Source organism: Lissotriton helveticus, chromosome 12, assembly GCF_964261635.1.
Source record: "Lissotriton helveticus chromosome 12, aLisHel1.1, whole genome shotgun sequence".
Classification (NCBI taxonomy): Eukaryota; Metazoa; Chordata; class Amphibia; order Caudata; family Salamandridae; genus Lissotriton; species Lissotriton helveticus.
This window is the reverse complement of record NC_136073.1, coordinates 307,466,085-307,488,758: the sequence shown is the minus strand read 5'-3', so window position 1 is coordinate 307,488,758 and position 22,674 is coordinate 307,466,085. Positions and strand designations below refer to the sequence as shown.

At 42.6% G+C, this 22,674-nt stretch overlaps 1 protein-coding gene across 2 annotated transcripts in view; it reads right to left on the bottom strand.

The window, feature by feature from the left end:
* WTIP (WT1 interacting protein) overlaps nt 1-22,674 on the bottom strand; it is a 333,161-nt gene that overhangs the window by 69,458 nt on the left and 241,029 nt on the right. For both annotated transcript variants that reach the window (XM_078670590.1, XM_078670591.1), the window contains one exon: nt 15,427-15,489. In XM_078670590.1, the coding sequence (XP_078526716.1) occupies nt 15,427-15,489 (63 nt within the window). The remainder of the gene's footprint in view (nt 1-15,426; nt 15,490-22,674) is intronic.

The window sequence follows — 22,674 nt, the reverse complement described above, 5'->3', positions numbered from 1 at the left end:
TATATATGTTTTCGAATGGCGTCAAATAGAAAGGGAAATGACAGCGGTTGGTCGTGGCACAGAGTGTTTATCATCATATGTCAAGTCACAGAGACGTCCGTGAGTGCTGTGTGTGTGCTGATGCTGTATTGGATGCTTTGCCGTGTTGGTGTCGAAGGGAGATGTGCTTTGTTGAGTGTGCCCATTGGCGAGTCTCCAGATGTGATGGTACACTTTGAATTGACAGTGGAAGAGTTGCTGCCTTGTTGTTTGCTGTGACTGTAGGAGGAGAGGCATGCTGTGTTTTTCTGACTGTGAGTAGCGTCTGCAGATGATGATGCATGTAGTGCTGACGCACAGGAGATGTTGTAGGAAGATCTGCAAGGGTACTATAGTGAGGGTCCGGAGTGGTCAGTTTTCTGAGTAGACTGTGAAGCTAGCCGTCTGCTCCTGTGGGGACTGCGGAGACTGTGGAGCAGTCTGCTCCTGGGAGGGTGTGACCAAGCTGTGGAGATTGCAGTCTGCTTCTGGTTGTGCCTGAGGAGATTGTAGAGAGATGTTTGCTCCCGTTAGGACTGAGGACACGGTGCAAAAATCCATTTGCTGCTGGTTGGGTCTGAGGAGAGTGAAGATAGCCTCCCGCCTGTGGTGGGGTCTTAAAGATATGTCTAAAGTAACCTCTGCATATATGGCTGCCTCTGTGCTGCACTGTTACAACCAGCTCACACCAAAAATGGAATATCTGATTTAAGGTAAAAAATCAGTTCGCTCTACAAAACGACTGCTGGTGTAACAGCTGTGTTGACACATTAAGATGGATGAAACCGGTTCATAGCATTTACACGGCTTGATTTGAAAGGGACATTTTTATCCTTTCGACGGTTTTTCATTCCTCTTTCCATAACTGCCAGTCAGAGAAGCGTGGCTGTAGCACAGGAGAGGATGCGACACAGAGAAGATTTGCAATCGCAGGATAGAAAGAGAATATCTGGGTACAAGCACTAGAGCAAGCCCCTTCTGCGCCAGTATTGATTAGGGGAAGGTTATTGAGCACACACAGGGTGCAGAGGGCTTGCGCCTATGCCACTCCAAAAGGAGCTACTTACAGAATCAATGAATGCCAGCAACCCCCCAAACACAGACAAGCATTTGGTAATTTGAGAGCTCCTCGCATAGAAACTCATATCGATAGCTCACATTGCCTTTTTTAGGAAGCTAGGCCAACCTGTATAGCCCTGCAGGGCGAAAACCCATTAAAATGTTATATATGTCTTTAAACAGTCCACATGTTATGTGGCCCTAGACGGCATATTAACAAGTGGTACAGCTCTCACACAAAAAAATCTGTTTAAGATTTATTATGAATAAAAACCCCTTTAAAAGTTCAAAAGAGTGGCGAGAGGTCTAGAGTAAATGGTTCCAAAACAAGCTTAAAAAAACAAGCATTTGAAATGCAATCTGCCTCGCATTTGAGCACTTCGCGTTGAGGATGACAATGTTTTTTACTTTTGTTTTTTTAATTTAGTGGAGTGATCATATTTGCATAGTGCTATTGCCATTTGTGTGACCTCGCGGCGCTGGAGAACCTGGAAATGGGAAATAGGTTATGAGGGAGGGGAGACGAGTAATATGCTGCCTGGAAAAAAAAAAAGTAACAACATCCTGGAAAAATCAAACACTTATACGGAGTGCAAGTTTAAGTAAGGCATGTGAAGTGTAAGCAGTAACAACATGTTTACCTTAACGCTTTTGCACTTATTATTCAGAAATAAATTAGTGTTTGCCAGACATTGCTCCTCTTAGAGCAGAGCTTTCCAAACTTTTCATGTTCGTGACACACTTTTTAGACATGCATCAGTTTGCGTCAATGTAATTCAGTTCTAATCACAAACCGGAGGTTAAATTAACAGCATTTTTAGACATGCATCATTTCGCGGAATGGTAATTCAGTTTTACTAGCAAACCGGAGGTTAAATTAACTGCATATAAGAGATAAAGACACACACATGTCGTAGAAATTGCAAATAACAAAATGTGTTGGGACGCAACCTATCTCACTAAAACCTTTCATTGATATTTTTAAAACTATATGATTTGCAAGATAACACATATATTTCCAAAACATTTTGCCCTTTATGAGTGAGTGTTGTGGCTACCAGATCCCAGGGTTGGCCACCAGATGTTAAGGACGCCCCTTTTCTGCCGCTGGTAGATACTGAATTTCAGGGGTGCCCACATTCTAGCAGGGTTAATCACAACATTTCAGCAAAGGCCTCATTGTGCTGAGGACGCAGACCCTATGCTAGGCTTCTCCGCCGGGTTCAACTGAGAGCAAATTTACAGCTTGAATGGTCTCTCTGCCAGTGGTTTGTTACAACAAGATTCCTGGGGTTGCCAAGGTGTGCCCATTTTGCACCACTGCCTAGGAGGGATGGTTTATCTATGGCTGCCATGAAGGTTGGACATATGCCTGATGTGACCCAAATGAATGGGACGGCTACCAGAGTCCGTGAGTAGCTTCAAATGCCATGGGGATCTAATATTCCAGAGAAAGACACTATACAACAGGTGGTGACACCATAAACAGGTGGGGGACTCAACAGCAGGAAATGTCTCTGTCCGACACACACACACACAAAGCCATACACAAGCATGGGCACACACATGACCACCGGCAAACACAGAAACATGTACTGAGGCAGAAACTTGCAAACAACGAAACACTTCTATGTACCACTTAAATACTCCCTCGCCTGTTAGTTCCACTTTTGGGCTGAGTTCCTCACATTTTCCTCCATTCCACACAACATGGATAATGTTCACAAACTACCTCGTCAGTCTCTTCAGCAGAGCCCTGGTCGATCACGTGCTGAATGTGCTAGGCTGCAGCACCCCTGTTTCTCCACTGTTCAGGCCCACCACCTGCACAGCATTAAACCAGCTGCCATTCTATAAAAGTCAGGCCGGCGGTTCGTTGCAGCTCCGGTGCCCCACAGGGCTCTCCTAGGGGGTCTTCTCCACAGCTCACGCTCTCGTGGCCGACTCTCCTACAGTCTAGGCCACAGATCTCTACAGCAGCAGCGCAGCCACATCCCTACTCCCTCTCAGCGACTTGCCCTGTGCGTGCGGCAGCTAACAGCTGATTGCGCCCGCACCCCCATACACCACGAGGCGCAGTTATGCGATGCTCTTACTCTTCCTCAGAACAGGTACTGCGTCACTAACATGAGCAGTACCGTTCAACATAATAAATAGATTGTCGTCGTATTTTTAAATAATACAATAAAATGGACACACATGCGATACACCCACACATGGCAAGCGACACATAGGCGTGTTGCGACACATAGTTTGGAAAGCACTGTCTTAGAGGCAGGGCTGAAAGCTGCAGGCTTTGGGGGTCCCTTGGAGCAGTAAGCAGGTAAAAGGAGAAAAAAGTGATACTAGTGGGCCCTTCATCCCAGCTGAGACATTAAAGCGAATCAAAAGATCTGCAGGATCTGTAACCCTTTAGTCTCCAAGACCTCCCGGGTAGGGGGTGCACAATATTTGTCCACAAATTGAAGTCATGACAAAAATTCAGGCTATTCAAACCCCTAGCGTGCTGGGTATGCCCAGACATGGGTCCCGGGTTCACTGTGCCACTGGATTCAACCTAGCCTTGATCTCTGTGGGAGCCTTTCACTTTTCTGGACACAGCTGGAGTTGTTCTGAGCCACCAACCAGCAGCTTCGATGGTGACTCGCTTAACGTGTGGACAGTTCCGTAAAAACAACCCGAAGCACTTGACTGTTTCTTATATTTGAATTGGTTTGCTTGTAAGAGTCTATTTTAACTGCCTGACACCTGGTTGATCTTTGGCTCATGGCGTTTCTGTTCGCAGTGTTGTATTGCAGTTGGCTGTCTCTATTTGCTGCTCATACAAAACCTGGTTGCATAAGCCTTCAGCTTTATCACTCCGTATGGTGTATAGCTTTAGGTTACGTAGTAGTGCGGTACCTCTCTTTGTGGCTTTCCCAGCAGGTTCGTGGCCAACAATGTGATGACTTCTCAGTGTAGCCTTCATTAAATTTAAATGCTTGACACAGGCTGGAGTTGCGCTTTGACTCCATATACACCAAGCATTGATTCAGCACTTCGAGTGAAGCACACGTGTCACACACAAGCAGTTTTGGACCACGCCAAACTCTCTGGGAGAGAACAGTCTCTCTTCGGGTTATTTATTCCCTATCACATCGCCGGTTGTAGTGTTTTCCCCAGCCTGGGTACCTTCTAAAGACTATGCCACACCCAAAGCTTGGTACCGTACAACACGTCTTTATTCTTCTGCATGTAACCGCAAATTCAACATGCTAAAACTGTATTCACTTCACTACACTTCAACGCTTATGTCACAGTTCTACGGAGTCCATCAGCGGTCCAAAGGGTTCTGACATTGCTAACTCGCATGATATTACAACCTTCAGGCACACCATCGTACCCAGCTTTGAAGCCAGGAGGTTGGTGCTGTTTGGTAGTTTCAGAAAATCAATTAACAGCCAGAGTGCCACTCGCCTTTATTTTAATGTCCTCTTGATCTACAAGGCCAACATCACATATTGTGTATGACTATTGGCAGAGAAAAATGCAAACATCTGACGTACACTTTAAAGGGACTTTTATCTGTCACAGGCACAAAAAGTCATATGAAAAGCCAACACACTGGAAATACATTTTTTCAGCTGTTTCACATACAACCTGCTGCGCTGATTCAGCATCCATCCATTCATTTATTTATTTTTTTACATCACTCACACATCTGACCTCCAAGGTGATTCGTGTCAGACAAACCTATGGCTGATGCGGGCGTCTAATCAACAAAACGTCATTATTTTCAGGGAGATGGGGAAAACATGGCGGCCAGCTAGTAAGCCGGTCGCGAGTGCCTAAGGGAGTGGTGGCGTGTAGTATGCAGACCGACCTATAGTTTGCGGCGATAGGTTTAAAAAGTATTGTGGTAAAATCCTAAAGTGTTCATTTACCTATTTTTTGGGGCTCCCGTGTTCCTGGAAATATTGCGGCGGCGGCGGTGGATGTGTATGGCGGCAGAGGACGTAGTGCAGGATTTCGGGCAGAGGGCGGTGGAGGAGGAGCCTCCTGTGGAGCCGCCAGAGGATCGGAGACACGGAGGGGAGCTCTGGAGCAGAGCGGCAGTAGAGCGAGGCAGAGGAAGACGAGCCGCCGCCCGAATTCAATTCAGTGCAGGCGGGGCGGTTGGAAGAGGTGCTGGGAGTGCAAAGGAGAAAAGCAGTGAGGTAGGACAGACCCCCAGCCAGCAAACATGTCAAATTCCTCCGGGAAGTGTGATTAGCAAGGGCGCTGAAGCCAGGGAGGAAGGAGCTCGATTAAAAAACCTTTTAAAAAGTGCAAGTGATAAGAAAAAAGAAATTGCACGCATTAAGAGGGAGATACATAAAAAAAAAGTACAGGGTATGCCTTGAGAAGTGTTGTAAAGGCGGCTGAGGAGGAACAATTTACTGTACAAAAGGGGTTCGGAAAGAATAAAGAAGTAAGTCTGGACAATACAAAAAAATATATGAGACAAGGCAATAGGACAGGCATACTGGAAAAAAAAATAGTTGTCAATCCCTCGCTGAATTATTATTTTAAGCCCCTTCCAAAGACTCTAGTACTCTCAAATGGTGGTGTCCTGGATAGCGCTCTACCAGGAATCTCTGTTGGTTTAATAAAAGAGCAGGAAATCGGGGAAGAAACACAGGCTGAGGACACAATTACTGGGGTAAAGGTGCCCGGGCTAGAAAACAGTTGGATGGACTGGGCAGATCACGAGAGCCCTAATAGATATAAAGTTTTAGAGATGGAAGAAGAAAATCAAGAGGTAGCGAGCCAGGGGGATCCAGGCCCGGGTCCCAGGGCTGCGCCTGGGAGTAGAGGAGAAGACGGCGCCCCTATTTTGTCAGTGGCGCTAAGTGGAGTTGAAAAACAAGGGGCAGTGTAGAGAGTGAGGAAGTCCTCTTGGGAGCTGCGAATTCTGATGGTGCGGTTATAGCCTTATTAAAAAAGTTGGACTTAGATGTGCATAGAGGCTTCGAGGAGTCAAAGGCAAATCAAGAGGGGATCAGGGAGGCATGTGGACTGTTGGAGGCAAAGTTTGAGGCGTTGAATACCCGCACAGAAGCACTTGAGGAAGAGATTAAGGAAATTCAGGGTAAGGTTGAGGAACACAGCAGAGATTTAGAGGAGGTCAGACATAAGGAAAGAATGTATGAGGAGCGCTTAGAAAAATTAGAAAATATGCAGCGTAGGAATAATCTAAAAATTTTGAAGCTTCCGGAGGGGAAAGAAGGGGACAATATAAAAGGCTATATAGTTCATTTACTAAAAACAGAACTGCAGATAGAGGAAACAGAAGAGGAGATTTCTCTGGATATTCAAAGGATACATCGAGACCCCTTCAGGGTGAATCCAAATCGCCCAAAACCTAGGAGGATTCTGATAAATTTCTTAACTTACAGTTTAAAAGAAAAGATCCTTGCCGTAGCTCTTAAGAAAGGTCCAATAATGGTGGAGGGCACGAGGGTATAGGTCAGGTCAGATCTTTCTGTGGTTACCGCAAATAGACAGTGGGAGCTTGGCAAAAGAATGGAAGCACTAAAAAGCTTGGGGGCCACTGTACAACTGAAATTCCCAGCCTTTTTAAAAGTTATGTGGAAGAATAAAATGTATACTTTTAGATTTGTAGAAGATGTAGATGGTTTCTTGGAGCAGTGTCAGAGTGGGGTACTTTAAAAGCCTAGTAGGAAAAGATAGATTAGACTGATATAAAGTTTTGGGGGAAAAAAAGTGTTAGTTTTGTATAGGTCTTTTTATGTTAAAATTGTTATGTAGAGATAGACACGACCACGACTATCCATTAGGCACTCGAAGGGCCTAGGTTGGGCCTAAGGAAGCTGGTGGGCTTTTCCAAGGAGGAGGGAGGGGGAGAAAGGGCAGGAGTGTAGGGAAGGGGGATGGGTTGGGTCCGGAGGGACAGGGGGGGAGGGCGGGAAAACATAAAAATGTTCTCATAAGCCATCTTTTCACCTGGGTGATGGAAAGAAGTGGGAGGCTCTGGGATGGTGGAGGGTAGTGCAATGGTGGTAACTTGGATGTCTTGGAATGTAAATGGTCTACGGATTAAATCCAGAAGGGACAGGATTATGAAATATTTGAGAGATCTCTCGGTGCATAATATGATTTTGCAGGAGACCCATTTAACAGAGGAGGAGGGTAAGAAATTTCTTGGACCACAAAGATGGTTAAAACATGTTTTTTATACACCACAAGTGGCGGTAACTAAAGGTATTGCAGTATTGGTAAGGCGAGGGTTAGATTGTGTTGTTGTCGGTAAGGTAGCAGATGTTAAAGGTAGGTGGTTGATCGTGAATTTGAGGATAAACGGTCTTATGTATAATGTTATAGGCTATTACGGTCCTAATCAAGATGATGTGGGCCCCCTTGATGAGTTAATTAAGGATATGATGAGTCTTACAGGCTTGTTTATTCTTGCTGGCGATTTTAACACGGTGCTTGATAAAAAATTAGATAGCCAAAGCCCTACTGTTGTCTGACCTAACAGTAAAATGTCATCGAGAGTCAAGGGATTGCTAGATCAGTTCGGTCTTTACGATGTATGGAGACAGAGGTCGGGGCTGACATTAGGATACACGTACTATAATAAAAAATACAACCATAGATCTCGAATTGACTACTTTTTAATAGACCTGAGACTTAAAGATAGAGCGAAACAGATCATACACGTAGGCGTCCATCTATCAGACCACTCAGCGGTTATTTTGGAACTCAAGATAGGAACTGTTGATTTGGGTTCAGTCTGGAGGCTTGATCGTACTGTTTTGTATGATCATGAGGCTATGGATATCCTCAGGCAGGAAGTCGACGTATTTGTTGAGCAAATGTGGGTTCAGCAAGGATAGATATTGTATGGGAGGCGGCAAAGGCATTTCTGCGGGGTAGGTTGGGAGCAATGGGTGCTAGGAGAAGAAGAGCGTATTATAATACAGTAGAGCTTTTAGAGAAGGAAATCAGGCAGAAGGAGGCAGTATTGGTAAACACGGAGAATATCTTGATGAAGGAAAAGACTGTTCAAGAACTGGAACAATTGAAAGAGGATATAGCCACAGTTGTTAATAACAGGGTGAAAGAAAGATGGGAGGCCGTTAATTTGGCACACTTTGAGTATGGAGAAGGTTCGAGTAAATTATTAGCTTGGAAAGCAAGGAAAGACCGGATCAGAAACACGATTAAAGAAGTGAAAGAGAGAGAGTCAGGCCGTTTAGTAACAGACACTAAAGATATTGTTGACGCCTTTCATAGCTATTTTGAGGAGGTTTATAGAGAAGATCTAGTCCCAGACAAGTATGAGGTAGAAAAGTGGATAAAAGTGCTAGACCCATTGACAGAAGAGCTGCAAGAGTTATTGAATCAGGAGATCAGACAGGTTGAAGTAGAGGAGGTTATTAAGCAGGCCAAGAAAGGGAAAGCACCAGGTCCGGATGGGCTTCCTGTTGAGGTCTATAAGGAATTGGGCGGGAGTCTGGCACCATTAATAACAAGGCTCTTCAATGAGATTTTTGTAGGGAACGCGGCTCTTCCCACATCATGGAATGAGGCGAACATTATAGTTATTCCGAAACCAGGGAAATCACCCAAAAACATGGACTCTTACAGGCCTATATCGCTGTTAAACAGCGACTATAAGTTGTTTGCTAAAATTATGGCAGATAGGCTTGGTACAGTAATTCCCTATGTTATTCATGAAGACCAGAAAGGGTTTATCAAGGGTAGATATTTAAAAGAGCTAACCTTCTCTCTAATAGCTAGCATTGATGTCGCTGTCACACACAATCTCCCATTGGCGGTAGTTGCTCTCGACGCCGCTAAAGCGTTCGATCGTGTCAACTGGGAGTTTCTAAAGGCCTTAATAACACACTTACGGTTGGGGGTTAACTATGGTATGGTTTTGACTCAAATATACCAATCACCTATCTCGAGAGTTCTAGTAAATGGGGTATTAACTGAGCCAATATAGGTAATGAGAGGTACTAGGCAGGGATGCCCTTTATCCCCTCTCCTCTTTGATTTATATATTGAACCGTTAGCTTGCAGAATTAGAGAGGCAGATGTGATTTCCCCCTTTGAGTTTCAGGGATGGGCCAGAAAGATTGGGCTGTATGCAGACGACATAGTTGTTTTATCATCAAATTTACATCAAACCTTGGACTCCATAGACTCTATAACGAGGAAATTCGGCAAAGTTTCAGGATATCAGTTAAACGTAGATAAAACAGAAATTATGTCCTGGAACTTGGCAACAGAAGATACTGTTTGCAAAAAAGAAATAAGATATTTAGGGGTTCAAATTACTCAAGACATAAGGGATCTAACTAAAGTAAACTTTGCTAAAGTTAGGAAGGAAATTTCCTCTGATATGAAGGGTTGGGCCCACCTGCCTTTAACAATGTACGGGCGTGTAAGTTTGGTAAAAATGATGGAGCTACCTAACATAACTTTTTTATTTGATGTGCTTCCTCTTATGTTTGAGAAAGAGGGTTTTTCGAGACTGCAGAGTGAAATTGGGTCGTTTATTTGTGCATCTAAGGGATCGCGCCTATCTTGGAAAAAAATCAGGAGAAGACTTTTGAAAGGAGGCTTGGCCGCGCCGGATGTCCAGATATACTCTTGGGCTTTTCTGCTTAAAAATTGTAGAATGCTGTTGGCACACCAGGGAACTCGGTTATTGGTGAACTTTTGTCTGCATTGTTGAGAGCTGAGAATATAAGTCAGAACGGGTTTATGTATAAATTTTCCGACCGAAAGTACTTTAAAAAAAGTAAGATTTAAAGTTTTGAAAGATCTGGCGATGGTCTGGTATAGAATTAGGAGGGCCACAAAAATACCATATTTTAGTGTAAGAGCACCGATATGGGAATCACCAGGTGCCCCGAGTTGGGCTGAGGATGCGTTGGCAAGAACATGAAAATCAGAGGGACCTCAGAAATGGGGAGACCTGTTTTCAGATCGCAGTTTATTGCCATGGAGATATTGCGAACAAGAGTGGGGCTCTATTTTTGCGAAATTTAAATATCTTCAGATACAAAGCTGGACAGTTGGAAAAGAACATTTAATTGGGCAATATAACGAGTTTGAAGAGAAACTGGCATCGCAGGTTCCGTTTAAAAAAGAGGTGGCGATGTGGTACTGGGCAATAGTCGAAATGGAGGATGGAGAGTTTACATTGCCGGAGAGCCTGTGGGGAGAGTGCTTGCCGAGGATCGCCACAAAAGACCAATGGCAAGCACTGTTCCCTCTAACATGCGCGGGTGCGCTCGCGCGCACCCATATCTCCTGGAGCGCGCACTGTAAAATATAAAGCGCGCACAGTCACCTGAGGACCGTGGCGCCACGACTTTCAAAATGCGTGCGGCGCAAAAAAGGTCCGATTAAGTTCCTTTGTTAAAGTAATCATGGCTCTGCGCCCGCCAAGCGCTGCAATTAACATGATTACTTTAACAAAGGCACTCAACTGCCATGCAGATGTGCCCTATCGAAGAAATCACAGTTATGCAGCAGTGTTTCGTCTTGAAATGGTCTGCAGCCCCAGCAACAGCCCAGAGACCAGGATGGGTCGGAAGTGTATGACTCCGACACCCAGAGCAGCTTCAGCTTCCCCAGCAGCCGAGGTATGGACTCTTTCACTCAGCAATGATCGGAGACTGAAAAGCAGCAGTTCAATCTGCAGCCTGGGACTGGCACTTACAAACTGACCCAGACAACCCCTGCCCTCGCCTCGCTCTGCTCTCGCCCCAGATGCCATCCCTGAGCTCGCAGTGGGCGGGGAGTTTCCCTTACACAAACAGATCAATCTGTGTAAATAAGGGGGCAGGCGAGTCCCAAGGGAACGGGGTCTGGGAGACACACCGGACCTGATTTGGGATCGTCTTCCCTGCCAGTCCCCTCGTCACTGGCAGATGGATGGGAGAGTGAGCGTCTGGCACCGTCTCATCAACTTTGTAACTCAACCTATCACCCACAGCTCACCCCTGGGGTGCTGTGTCCTCGGACCCGTGGTGTAATGATTGCCCTCTGCAGCCACGGTCTTGGAGCCCTTGCATATACTCAGCCCTCTCGCCCCATCTCAGGATCTTACTGCTGTTCCATGTACCCAGAGGGGGCCTCCGGGCGCGGGAGGACAGTCCTGCCCTCATGCTCTCAGCAGTGTCCACACAAACCCTTCCACGCCCTCTACCAGAAGGGACGGCGTGCTGCCCCATGACCTCACTGCTATCCTTCTGAACCCAGTGCTGCCCCCACGAACCCAGAGATGTAATCTGCCCCTGAAGCCATAACCGCTGCGATTTCTCTAAGATCAATGACCATCATGCAGCCCCTGATCCTGGCGCTGCCTCCCATCCTGGGGATCCTTGTGCTGCCACCTGACTATCATAACAGTTCTGTTCTTTGCTACCAGGGTTGTGGTGCAACCTTATGTGTACTTATCCAATGCTCTCACGTGGATGTGTGGTTCCATACCCTTATGATTGCAGTGCACTCCATTGCAAAGTGAACCCCTAAAGCAGATAATCCCAAACACCCCACGACCATAGTGATGTTTCCCACGGTCTCATGATCCCTGTAAAGCCTTTCACCCTCATAATTGTGTTTTTCCTCATATTCCCCTTGACATTGCGGAGGCTGTAAAGGGCGGAGATGTATCAGATGCCTGCAGCCTGGCCCAGCTCATAACGAGCACCTCCTCCAGGTCTCAGAACCCTTCATTCACCCCAATAGATATTCGATACCCTGGGTGAAGGAATATCACCAAATTACAGAAAATAGCAGAACATCATATTCCAGTTGGTTGCTGAATGCTGTAGCTGCTCATGGGACATAAAGCACCTGCTAGTCATTAGCAGATTGTAAATAAAGTTATCTGAACTTATTGTTCTCTTGATAAAAGGGGGTAAACCACCACAGTCACTTCTCTTTTCCACTAACTTAATGACCTGTCTTTATAGTAAACTGCCACTTAGTTACATTGGGCCTTGATGTAATTCAAATTGTCAACTGATCTTTCAAAGGAGGTGTAGCGCACAGTGCTAAAATCTATCAATGATTACACGTTTTGAACCACCTAACTGCCAATGCTGCTTGATCTGTCTGAAAATTTCAAATGAGAAAGCTCCAAGCGGCTCAAAATATGCTGAAAGAGAGCTACATTATATTAAGTTGTCAAGAAGCATTAAAATAATAACTTGGTTTCTTATATAGTGCTTAATTTCACACATTTGTGTTTTCCAAGACCTGTAAGTGGCAGGGCTTACTCTTACTCAATTTAAAGTTTCTCAATTTGCTGATATGGGAGGGATGGAAGGCTGAATTGGTCTCGTTGGCATTTAAACATGTCATGAGCATTACCATCAGATGTCAGCAGCGCATATTTAACTCACTGAAACATTTGCTGTCTGTGTGACACTAGTTTGGCTTCAAAGGGCGCTCTTTTCCTTCTTTCCAGGCTCAGACGTGCACAGATGACACTTTATCATACTCTGCTCCCCATCAGATTCCAAGCCTTTGTACCCCCCCCCCAACCAACTGGGGCAAGTAATTTACCCTGCTACCCAGCCAAAGGAACAAAGACCCCTCCACACAAAATGGTTGCTCTGAATTGCATTTCTTTATTGACGGCATTAATAATGAACAGTGCAATGCCTATACATTTTAAAAACACATTTCAAAATGTTTATTAATTCCATTGGTTTAAATTATGATACAAGGGTAAATCACAATATAATGCTATTTATAAACATGGTTAAATTGTGACATCGTGACAAACCTGTAGGCCTGCCTTCTACCTATTGACATCCCTTTTAATGTATGGCCTTTACACAGTATTACATGGTTTCTGTTATTAATGTGGTAAAGGTAATAACCTGATCATACCAGTCATCCTGCTTTATATATAATGATTCTACCTTATAATGTGATATTATAACTGATACAAGTGGAGATGATTGTGATTATGTGGTTCAGTACCCACAAAGGTTGAAATGTGATGTGCGAATGTCACCACAGTTATTTTCATCAACCTGATGTATATATTCATCATTTAATAGTTGTGTATGGTTGTGAAATAAATGTACTTTTCCCTTTTAAAAGAAAAGGCACTAACTGGACATTTTATTTGAGTATTGTTGTTGCGTGCAAGAAAATTGGTATTTCTAGTCCACACCATCTCTTCTAAATAGGCCTTGAACTAATCAACATTGCTACCCTAGCTAAGTGCTACAATGGGGTAAAGGAAGGTGGCTGTATGTAGGCACACGCAGTTCACTCAGTACAGGTAGAATACATTCATAAGTGTCCGTTTCTTAAATGTCCATGTATCATTTGGTGCTCTGGAGGAGGGAGAGACACCTAATCTTCCTCTATTGGAAAGAGAATTTTCCAAATTGAATTTAAAAGGGTTCTCGGAGCATTCAAAGAGTTGATTCGAGGTTGCTGTGTCAACAGTTCATGCCCTGCAGGAACTAGGGGTGCATGGACACAGGGGCGCATAACATGTGCCCCCCTGCATGTTTCCCCAGTTATGCTATGCTATATAGGCTCCCAACATTTCCCCACCCTATGAACAGACCTCTAGTTGAGAATCTTAAGTGAAATCTTATCTTTGTACCACCATTGGAGCCTTGTGCTTTTGCTAAAGCCAAAGTGAGCTTGCTTGTGTAACCAATTCATGGTGTGTGAATGTGAATTACAAACCTGCCTTAAAACCCATCATGTGCGGAAATGAACTGTATTTTAACTTTTTAAGCAAAATGTTTGGAGTGATTTTTGCACTGATATTTGTCGCTGCACCCACATGCGCGGTCTGGTTCTTGGCGCACATAGCATTGGCTGCAGCGCACAGAGACCTTACACTGCCGCACATAGAGGAAACAAATTAGAGGGAACATTGATGGCAAGTAACTATGTTGATTCTATACAAGGTGGTAAAACCTGCGAATTTAAGAAGGAACCACTTGTTTACTCTCCACAGGGCGTATTGGTCTCCCAAAAAATTGGCGAAATTCAAAGATGGAGGAATTGTGAGATGCCCTAAATGCAGCAGCTCAAATGAGGATGATATGCATATGTTCGTTACATGCCCAGCGATAAAAGTTTTCTGGGGTGATGTGAGTAAATGCTTGTCAACTGCACTGGCCCAACATATCGAGGTAAGCCCTGAACTTGTTATCACAGGAAGAGCAGATCTACAAGGTAAGAGCATCAATGATAAAGTAAAATTGGTGTTCTATGCTATACTGTTGGCCCGGAGGGAAATTTGCAAGCTTTGGGTCTCTGCTGATTCTCCGTCAGATCTGTCTTGGATAAGAGCTATGAGGGCTGTAGCTAAGCTGGATATGGTCGGCCAGCATAAGAAGAGATATAGATTCTGGACTCCTTTTCTAAATTGCTATGGGTGAAGGTTACGGGAAATTGGTGAAGGCAAGGGTGGAAGAAAGTCCTATGATTAAGTCTCTCTGAAATCTCGGTGGAAATATCTCTCTCGTAGGTCAGTTTAAGGGAGTGTACTCCCTCCCAAGAGAACAGAATTTCCTATTATATGAGATGAAACCACCCTAGGGTGCCATCGTAAGAGAAAAGGGTGAGGAGGGGCAAATGAGGACAAAAAAAAAAACCTATGGCTGATGCCTATCATTTAAATGTAACAAAAAGGTACAATTGTGAAAGAATCTTCTTAATGACATAACAAAGTACCTCATGCGAATCTATAAGTTTCAAGATATAAAATGTATATTTCACTTTATATAAAGAATGTGCTGTTGTTGTCCCTAAAGAACAAATACAAGGCCCTAAAATTGCAGGTGAACTAAATGCATACACAGTATTTTTTATTTTCTCCATTACCTGCCATTCTGGGTGCATACTATTTTTTAAAAGAATTGCTCCACAACATGCTGCTTGAGTATTCCTACACCCAAGTCCACATATGAGCCATCAACCATAGTTAACACAGCCACGGTTCACACAGGTGTTAGGTAAGCCATTTTTTTTTCTTTTAGAGTCAGTTTTAGCTTCTAATATCTGTAATTTAAACACACTGCAAAGCATGTGTGACCTGAAACTTGGACGAAGTGGCATTCTCCAAAGTCCTGGTGTTATTTTCACTCGAAAACAAAAGTGCAAGCATTTTTCTTGTAAGTGCACACTTTTATCAACTGGTTGAAAACTATGTTAAGTCTGTAAGGCTGTGATTGGGGAGTTACTTGATAGCTTAATCTTCCTGAGAACTTCTTTTAAGCTCGAGAGCTGCTGTGTCTGAGAAAACATGAGAAACATTAAACGGCAACCATATGAATCGGTAATAAAGGTTTTGCGTCTTACCATTTCCATAATGAGATGTCCACACACAAAACACTTTTCTGCTGTTTGTTGAAACCCAGAATACTGCAAGATAAAAAAAAGAGGGGTGATGGGCTTCGAGCTCCATGATAAATTCACTTTATCACACTTTAAAATGCTGCAGCACTTTTGTAATCGTTTTTCTACACCACAATCGCACAGCTATTTCCAGCTGATTATAAAATAATCTGATATGGAATCGGCTGTGCAATTAAACACATAAAAATAAATGAAAGTCAGCAGACGATAGGGTGGGGTTAAAGGTCATTCACCAGCTTCACAGCAAGTATGAACTACAAAGACAACACAGACATACCTGTGTAAGGATGCCAGATTCTGACCTGTGGCAAGAGGCCGTGCAGATGTAAGAATTGTCTTTGCAAGACCGCGTCCAATGGTTCTAACATTGGATTCACACCCACCTAGAAGCAGTAAGGCGTGGAAAATAGCGGAAGCCCACTCTGGTGCTTCCGGGATGAAGAAGCGACATATCTTAAAGTGGAAAGTGAGGCAAATGAGCCAAATCGCGTCTTTTTTTTTTGTTTTGTTAAATATAACTCAGCACTCTGACCTATTTTGAAATGCTATTCCCTTCACATTTTGGGTCTTGTTAGAGGATTAACTGGATCATTAGGAAAAAATATTTCTAATGCCATGGATCTAATCTGCTAATTTCCAATGGTTATGATAAATACAATAGGCCTGACATATAGACTGTGAAATTCATATGTTAATGTCAACAGGCATTTATTAAAGCCAATAGATAGGGATTTTGTAACAGGAAGTGACACAGACTACGTTTGTAGGGAAGGATTTCGGTGTTGGTTCCATCCTCTGACAAACCCTAGAAGATCTACACTGTAATAATTATTGCTAGAATCTCTTCTTAGCTGTCTGCCAGAATCATTAAAAATACATCGACCTATATACATCCACCTATATATATCCACCTATATATATATATATATATATATATATATATATATATATATATATATATATATATATATATATATATATATATATATATAGGAATATCCCTATAGCTACTTAGAGGGCCTTTGTGTTAGCTCTGTTCTGCGATTGGTCTGTCCGAGTGTCATATACACTCAACTTCCACTCATGACAACGTACTGCATGGGATAATGGTTAAGTCCATATCAGTTATTGGTTCTGTTGCCCTGGGAATTACAGCATTTTATGATCACGTGTACATCCACTGAAAATGAGTAAGCTTCAGTGTATGGGCCGGTTGGCCAGTGCTTTAGTTTTCAATCATTATTTTATTATAGTTACCCTTTCTTTTCCTTGCTTCTCTTTTCATTTTAATGTTTAAGAGGCCATTACAGTTCTCCAGGTAGTGTTAACGGGTCACTTGCATGACGCTCTTCATCAGGAGCGCACCGCATCCCACACTGCCACTTCTGCTAAACTATGAAACCAATATGGAATGCTGTGTCCATAGTGCATTATTGTTTTAACATTTCAAGATCGCTAATACGCTGGTTCTAAATGTGACGGCCATGCTTGGACTTTAAAACAATAGACTATTAACAATACCTCAGCAAGATGGCCACCTGCTGCTATGTTTAGTTTCATTACTGCAAGCATATGCCTGTCGTGTTTAGACCGCAGCATGGTTAATTTTTTCTACTTGTATTCTTTTAATTTATCTTTTATATATTGTAAGTTATATTCCACCCATCGCATTTTTGTCTGCTTAATGTTTCACCCTAAGTGGCAATGGGTTTGCCAAAACAGGGGGTGCATGCTCACTGGGCCACTGGAAACAACCCACATCCAACTGAAAAGTCACAATCTGGGCAAAACTGTTTTGGATTGCTTGTGTCCAGTTCAGTGAGGATCCTGCCTGGCAGTACGGGCTGGACTATTCCTACTGGAGCAGGGTCAAGACTTATTTGCATGTGGCGGGGTCCAAACTGAGATGGGAAGATAGGCAAAAGAAAGATGCTTTGGAATTCTATTCTAAGTGATTAGATTTATTGCAACCACTATTCCCATCACTTAATGTGTGCTCAGTAACTTCTTGCCTAGACTACCACACTGTGCCATATTTGGGAACTACAAAAACTTTGTTGCAGAGATTCCAAAGAATTCCGAATGTGACTGCTAAACTTCTGGGCCACATTCCCAAGTATAACTTAGCCTCATCCTAACTCAGAGATCTGCATTGGCTACCCTTATAGAACTGCACACATTTCAAAGCCCTCTGATGCACGTATTAAGCCATGACAAAGTCAGGTCCCTGCCATCTACGGCACCTTACACAGCCATATTATTCATCTAGAAACCTACGCTCTTCCAATCTCAAGGCTGGCATTAATATGCCAGGCTCAATTTAATTAAACAGGGAGTCTGCTCTTTTCGGTTGTTGGTCCCTAAACTATGGAACAGCCTTCGCCTACATTTGCGTTTAAGCCCTTCTGAAGGAATCTTTCACAAAGAGTTTAAGACCTGGATTTTTTTATGTTTTCCTGTGCATTTTGCCGGTCAGGAGTATTCAAGTTTTCTTTTCAGCGCTGGGAAACCCTGTTGTAGACAGCCATGCAATTTATACATTGTTTGAACATAATGCAACATAACTTGACTAATAAACATTCACACCTATATCATCATCCTCAATTAAACGGTTTGTGGAATCAAGTTGCCTGACTCTGTTCCATTCCTGTCCAGGGCCACTGGTCCCCAAACGTCATGGTTGAGGTTATTTGCCAGTGGTGTCCTGAAATCTGTTGCACTATGGCTTTGTAAACTAGGCCATTTGCAACTCTTTCCACGCTTTACTCTCAGGGTAGCGAGAGTGAACAGCCACAGGCTTTTCAGGGAGCTAGCGTGAGGGAAAAGAGCTGATAACTCAACAGTCAAACAACAGGTACAATAACAATGGTTAGTGTTAATCTTTTAGGTAAATAGAAAGTACTTTAGTCACACGACCACTTTCATCAGGAACAAAATCACCAAATACATACAACAAAGGAACATCTGTTCCACATTGGCATCTCGCCTCAAATCCCCAGCATACAAGAAAAAAAATATGGGTGGTAGATCTTTCTCTGTTCAAGCAGCCAAACTATGGAACTCACTGATAACTATCTTATCTTCAAAACACTACAGGAGTTGGCTCTTTCCTACATGATCACATGCCCAAAACACAAATGTAGGCATATGCCTGTGAATGTAAACATGTATGATGTGTATATATGTATATATATATATATATATGTATATATATATATATATACACACATATACACATATACACACACACACACACACACACACACACACACAGTTAAATTTGTCATTTCTTTGTATAAATATATATGTTACTTATGGTTTAAAAATATATAGATATTCTTATAGGTCAGCTTAACAAATGTATATATTACTTAAGCATAAAATATATATATTTTAACCATAACACGTATATAGGTCACTCCATAGTGAACATATAAATTATTTGATTTTATATGCTTATGGGTCTCGGTTTTATTTTTGTATATCTATCACAATATGTTAATATGAACCTAACAAGTGTATCTAGAAGTTCTTCACTATTGAAACATTGGGAACATATAAAAGAAATATAAAAGAAAAATACACTTTAAAAAAAAAGCTTTATGCACTGCAACACTTGAAAGTCAGAGTTTCTCACTTTATCTATGCATGTATATATGGGATTTTATACAAAACAACTTATTATCTCTTTATTATTGTACATATACATGTATACATTTCTATGTAGTTATGTATCTATATATAATTTACTCTATTCCTACTGTAGACAAAAATAAATAAATGAAAAAATCCTTCAACTCTCTCCAATTCACTACTCTATGTCTCATCCAATAACTTTTTCGTTATATCCCCTACGTCCACTCTTTAACTATTACAAAACCTAATTCTACCACTATGAATCTCCCTAATAACCCTTTCCAGTCTCTTCCCTCCTCCATCTCTCCTTTGACTCATCCCAAACCTCATTTTACTACTATGGTCTCCAAAATAACACTGTCTAAACTCTGCCTTCCTCTATCCCTCCTTTGATTCATCCTAAACCTTTTTACTAAGATGATCTCCCAAATAACACTTTCTAGACTCTTCCTTCATCAATCCCTCCTTTATCCTGTTCAATCCAACTAACAGCTTCACATGTCCACTGCTCGAATTAACAACTAAAATTCCATATAAAAATCCACTTTGGATTCCAGAGACGCGCGCTACACGCTGAAAAGTGCTTCAGCGCTTCGGAAGAGGAAGTTAGCACTACATATATACAATTACACAGCCTAAATAAACACAACATAAGTAAATTTAAATTACACAACATGCAGGGTTGCAGACTAAGTGAGGTGCTACCCTCACCATTCCAGGTATCCGTCTTTATTCCACTGTGGTCAAGATCCCATATCTACAGTTTCTAACATATTACAGATTTAGGTAGGATTAGGCACAGGTGCAGATGGCTCAAATATTCTCACAGATCAAATGAGCAGCTGAATGCAATGCCTCTTTCACCGTTCAGCATAAAGTCATAGCATGCGGGGCAGACCTGTCTGCTTGTGGTGTGTCTCATTTTCCCAGTGTAGACTTAAGACCTGAATTTTACCTCCTGATATTACAGAAGTTCTATCTCTGCATCGGATGCAGCCTGGGCCCCCACCCTCACATCAGCTCCGGTCTACTGCAGGGGCCCTAGGGACAGCCTTCCTTAGGACGAAGTTCACAGGGTGGTTGTTGAGGCAGATCTGAGCAGCTGCACCCATCTTCAGTGACGACCCTCTAGGCGAGCTGCAGACAGGTGTTATGTTGTGGAAGCTGTTGCCTCCAGGCCGAATCCCTTTTGGTAGTGTCCTTCTGAAAGTTGGGGCCTTAAGCCCAATCAGGATTTCCCATTTTTGGAGAGAAAGATCACATCTAACGTCAGCAGCAGCAGTTACATAAGCCTGCAAAAAAATGCTGGCCAAAAGGTGATACTTGTTTTGAAAAGTCTTATGCAGCTGACGAGGAAAATGGTGCAGCATGAATTGCAGACTCCATCATACAGATCACTCCAGGCTTCGCATCCTGGGCAAATCAGGTTTTCTTGGGTGCTCGTCAAATTGGGGTTATGCTAGTCTTCTCCTCCTGGACCAATTCTCCTCCTGCATGACCAGGCCCACTATTTCCCTGTCTCAACAGACAGGTGGGATTCACGAAACGTCCAGAAGACCCTTGGCTCCTCCAGCAGAAAGCACAGACTTCAGGTGATGTTCTCTCACTGTAGGGACTGACTGTCATGCAGACACCGGCCCTAATTGCACAAGCGCTCTTTGAGTACCATGCACACCTTTGATAAAATTGAACATGGGACTCGAAAATAGTGCTTTAGAGGCTGGATCCCGCTTTTATACACATTAAACCGACAGGGGGAGTAGTACCACTGTCTACAGCTTCATCTTCCTGGCTTTTTAAAAATGTATTATTCTTGCATTTTCTATTGTTTTATAATGTAAATGATTTGTTTTCTCCCTCCTTTCCCATCTTCCTTTCAGCTCCCAACTGCCAACCAGATTTCACCAACATCCATCCCCCTTCCACACTTAGAAATAGATCTTCCAGGATTAATTTTGTTTTTTAAAATGCAATAGTAATTTAAATGCAGGCCAACTTCATAGTTAGTAAAATTACAGCCATCATTGTATTTATCAGACCCAATTCTACATTATTGAAAACATCTGATATAATGCAAAGTTTTCAAGTGGAGCAACAAAAAGTTGGTAAATCATTTTTTCTCCATCATTATTCCTTGTGAAATAGGGAACTAAACAACGCGAATGTAGTAGGACGTGAATGTGTGTCCCTGTCAATAAAGTGCAAAGTGTCTAGTCAGTATTTATAGTTTTTGTAAATTAAAAAAGAAAAAAAAAGCACGAACCAAATAAATGTTCTTGCATTTTCAAATATGATTGATTGGGCTTTCTTTAGAAAGAAAATCAAATTCTGTTAATTTTTTTATGTAAGAAATAAAAGTAATGGAAATCACGTTTTCTTTTTTAAGAAACGTTAGCCGTGGGTCGGGAATTCTTTATCAAAAACGTTATTAAGCTTGTAACATGATTTAAAAGGAATAAGTGTGCCACGTTTTTATCAATGACCTCGCAATCCGTTTCTTCTTCATACCATATTATTATATTTGCTACCTAACTAAGCCAAATGTGATGCGTATTTGATTGGTTATTTTTTGGTTTGCATCAGTGGAAGCATGGGTAATATGACCCACGGCGCCTTCTGTGTCTGATAACGACTTCATTGGTCCATATAAACGACGCCCCACCAGGGAACTCTAAAGTAGTAACAAACTAATAATAAATAAATATTACAAATTATTATTCTTCCTGTGTATTTTAGTCATGTACGTTATTGGCAAACACATCTGCCACAATTCGCTTTCCTATTTCCCAGTTCTGGTCAAATAATGTGTAAAAATAATTTTATATATATATATTTATATACATTTCGCCACGTTTAGTAACCACACGCAGACATGACCAACGTTTATATAGAAAAAACGGAACGAACCCTGCAATGGCCTGTGTACCCATTGCCTTTTACTAACAATGCATGTAATTAGTAAAATTCGAGAAGAAAGCACAGTATTTGTCAAATGAAACATCCAAGCCCCGGGCCACCATTCCCGACTTAAGTATCTGTGGTTGGGGGTTCTTGTGCTGCAGAGCTCGCCACCCTAAAGCTCCCTTGTCCGGTTATCTGAGTAGCCATCTGGCCGTCATGTTTCCTGGGCGGATGACCCGGGCATCTGGGACCAGGTGCGGAGGCCCCGGCCAGGCGGGGAGCTCGGATTAACAGGGCAGGCCAATGCAGAGTGATTACAACAGCACCATCTGGCTGCCATCTGATAAGGAACCTATTGACCCAGTTATTGATTAGCACAGTTAACGGTATTCCGAATAAGGGCATGGTTGGTTGGCAATGCCGATTGGTCAGGTTGCGGACTGTAGTCTGTCCAAGGAGCCATAATTTACATCATAACAACGAACACAGCAAAAAGTATTGTGCACGATTTACGTGTACAAACACGTTTATTTTTGTGAGCAAGATTACTGTGCTGATTTATAAAATGTGATTTTATAACTATAAATGCATTTACTCCCACTTAAAATGATGACTGTGTTGCTTAACGAGTAAATCGGACAGGGTCAGACTGTG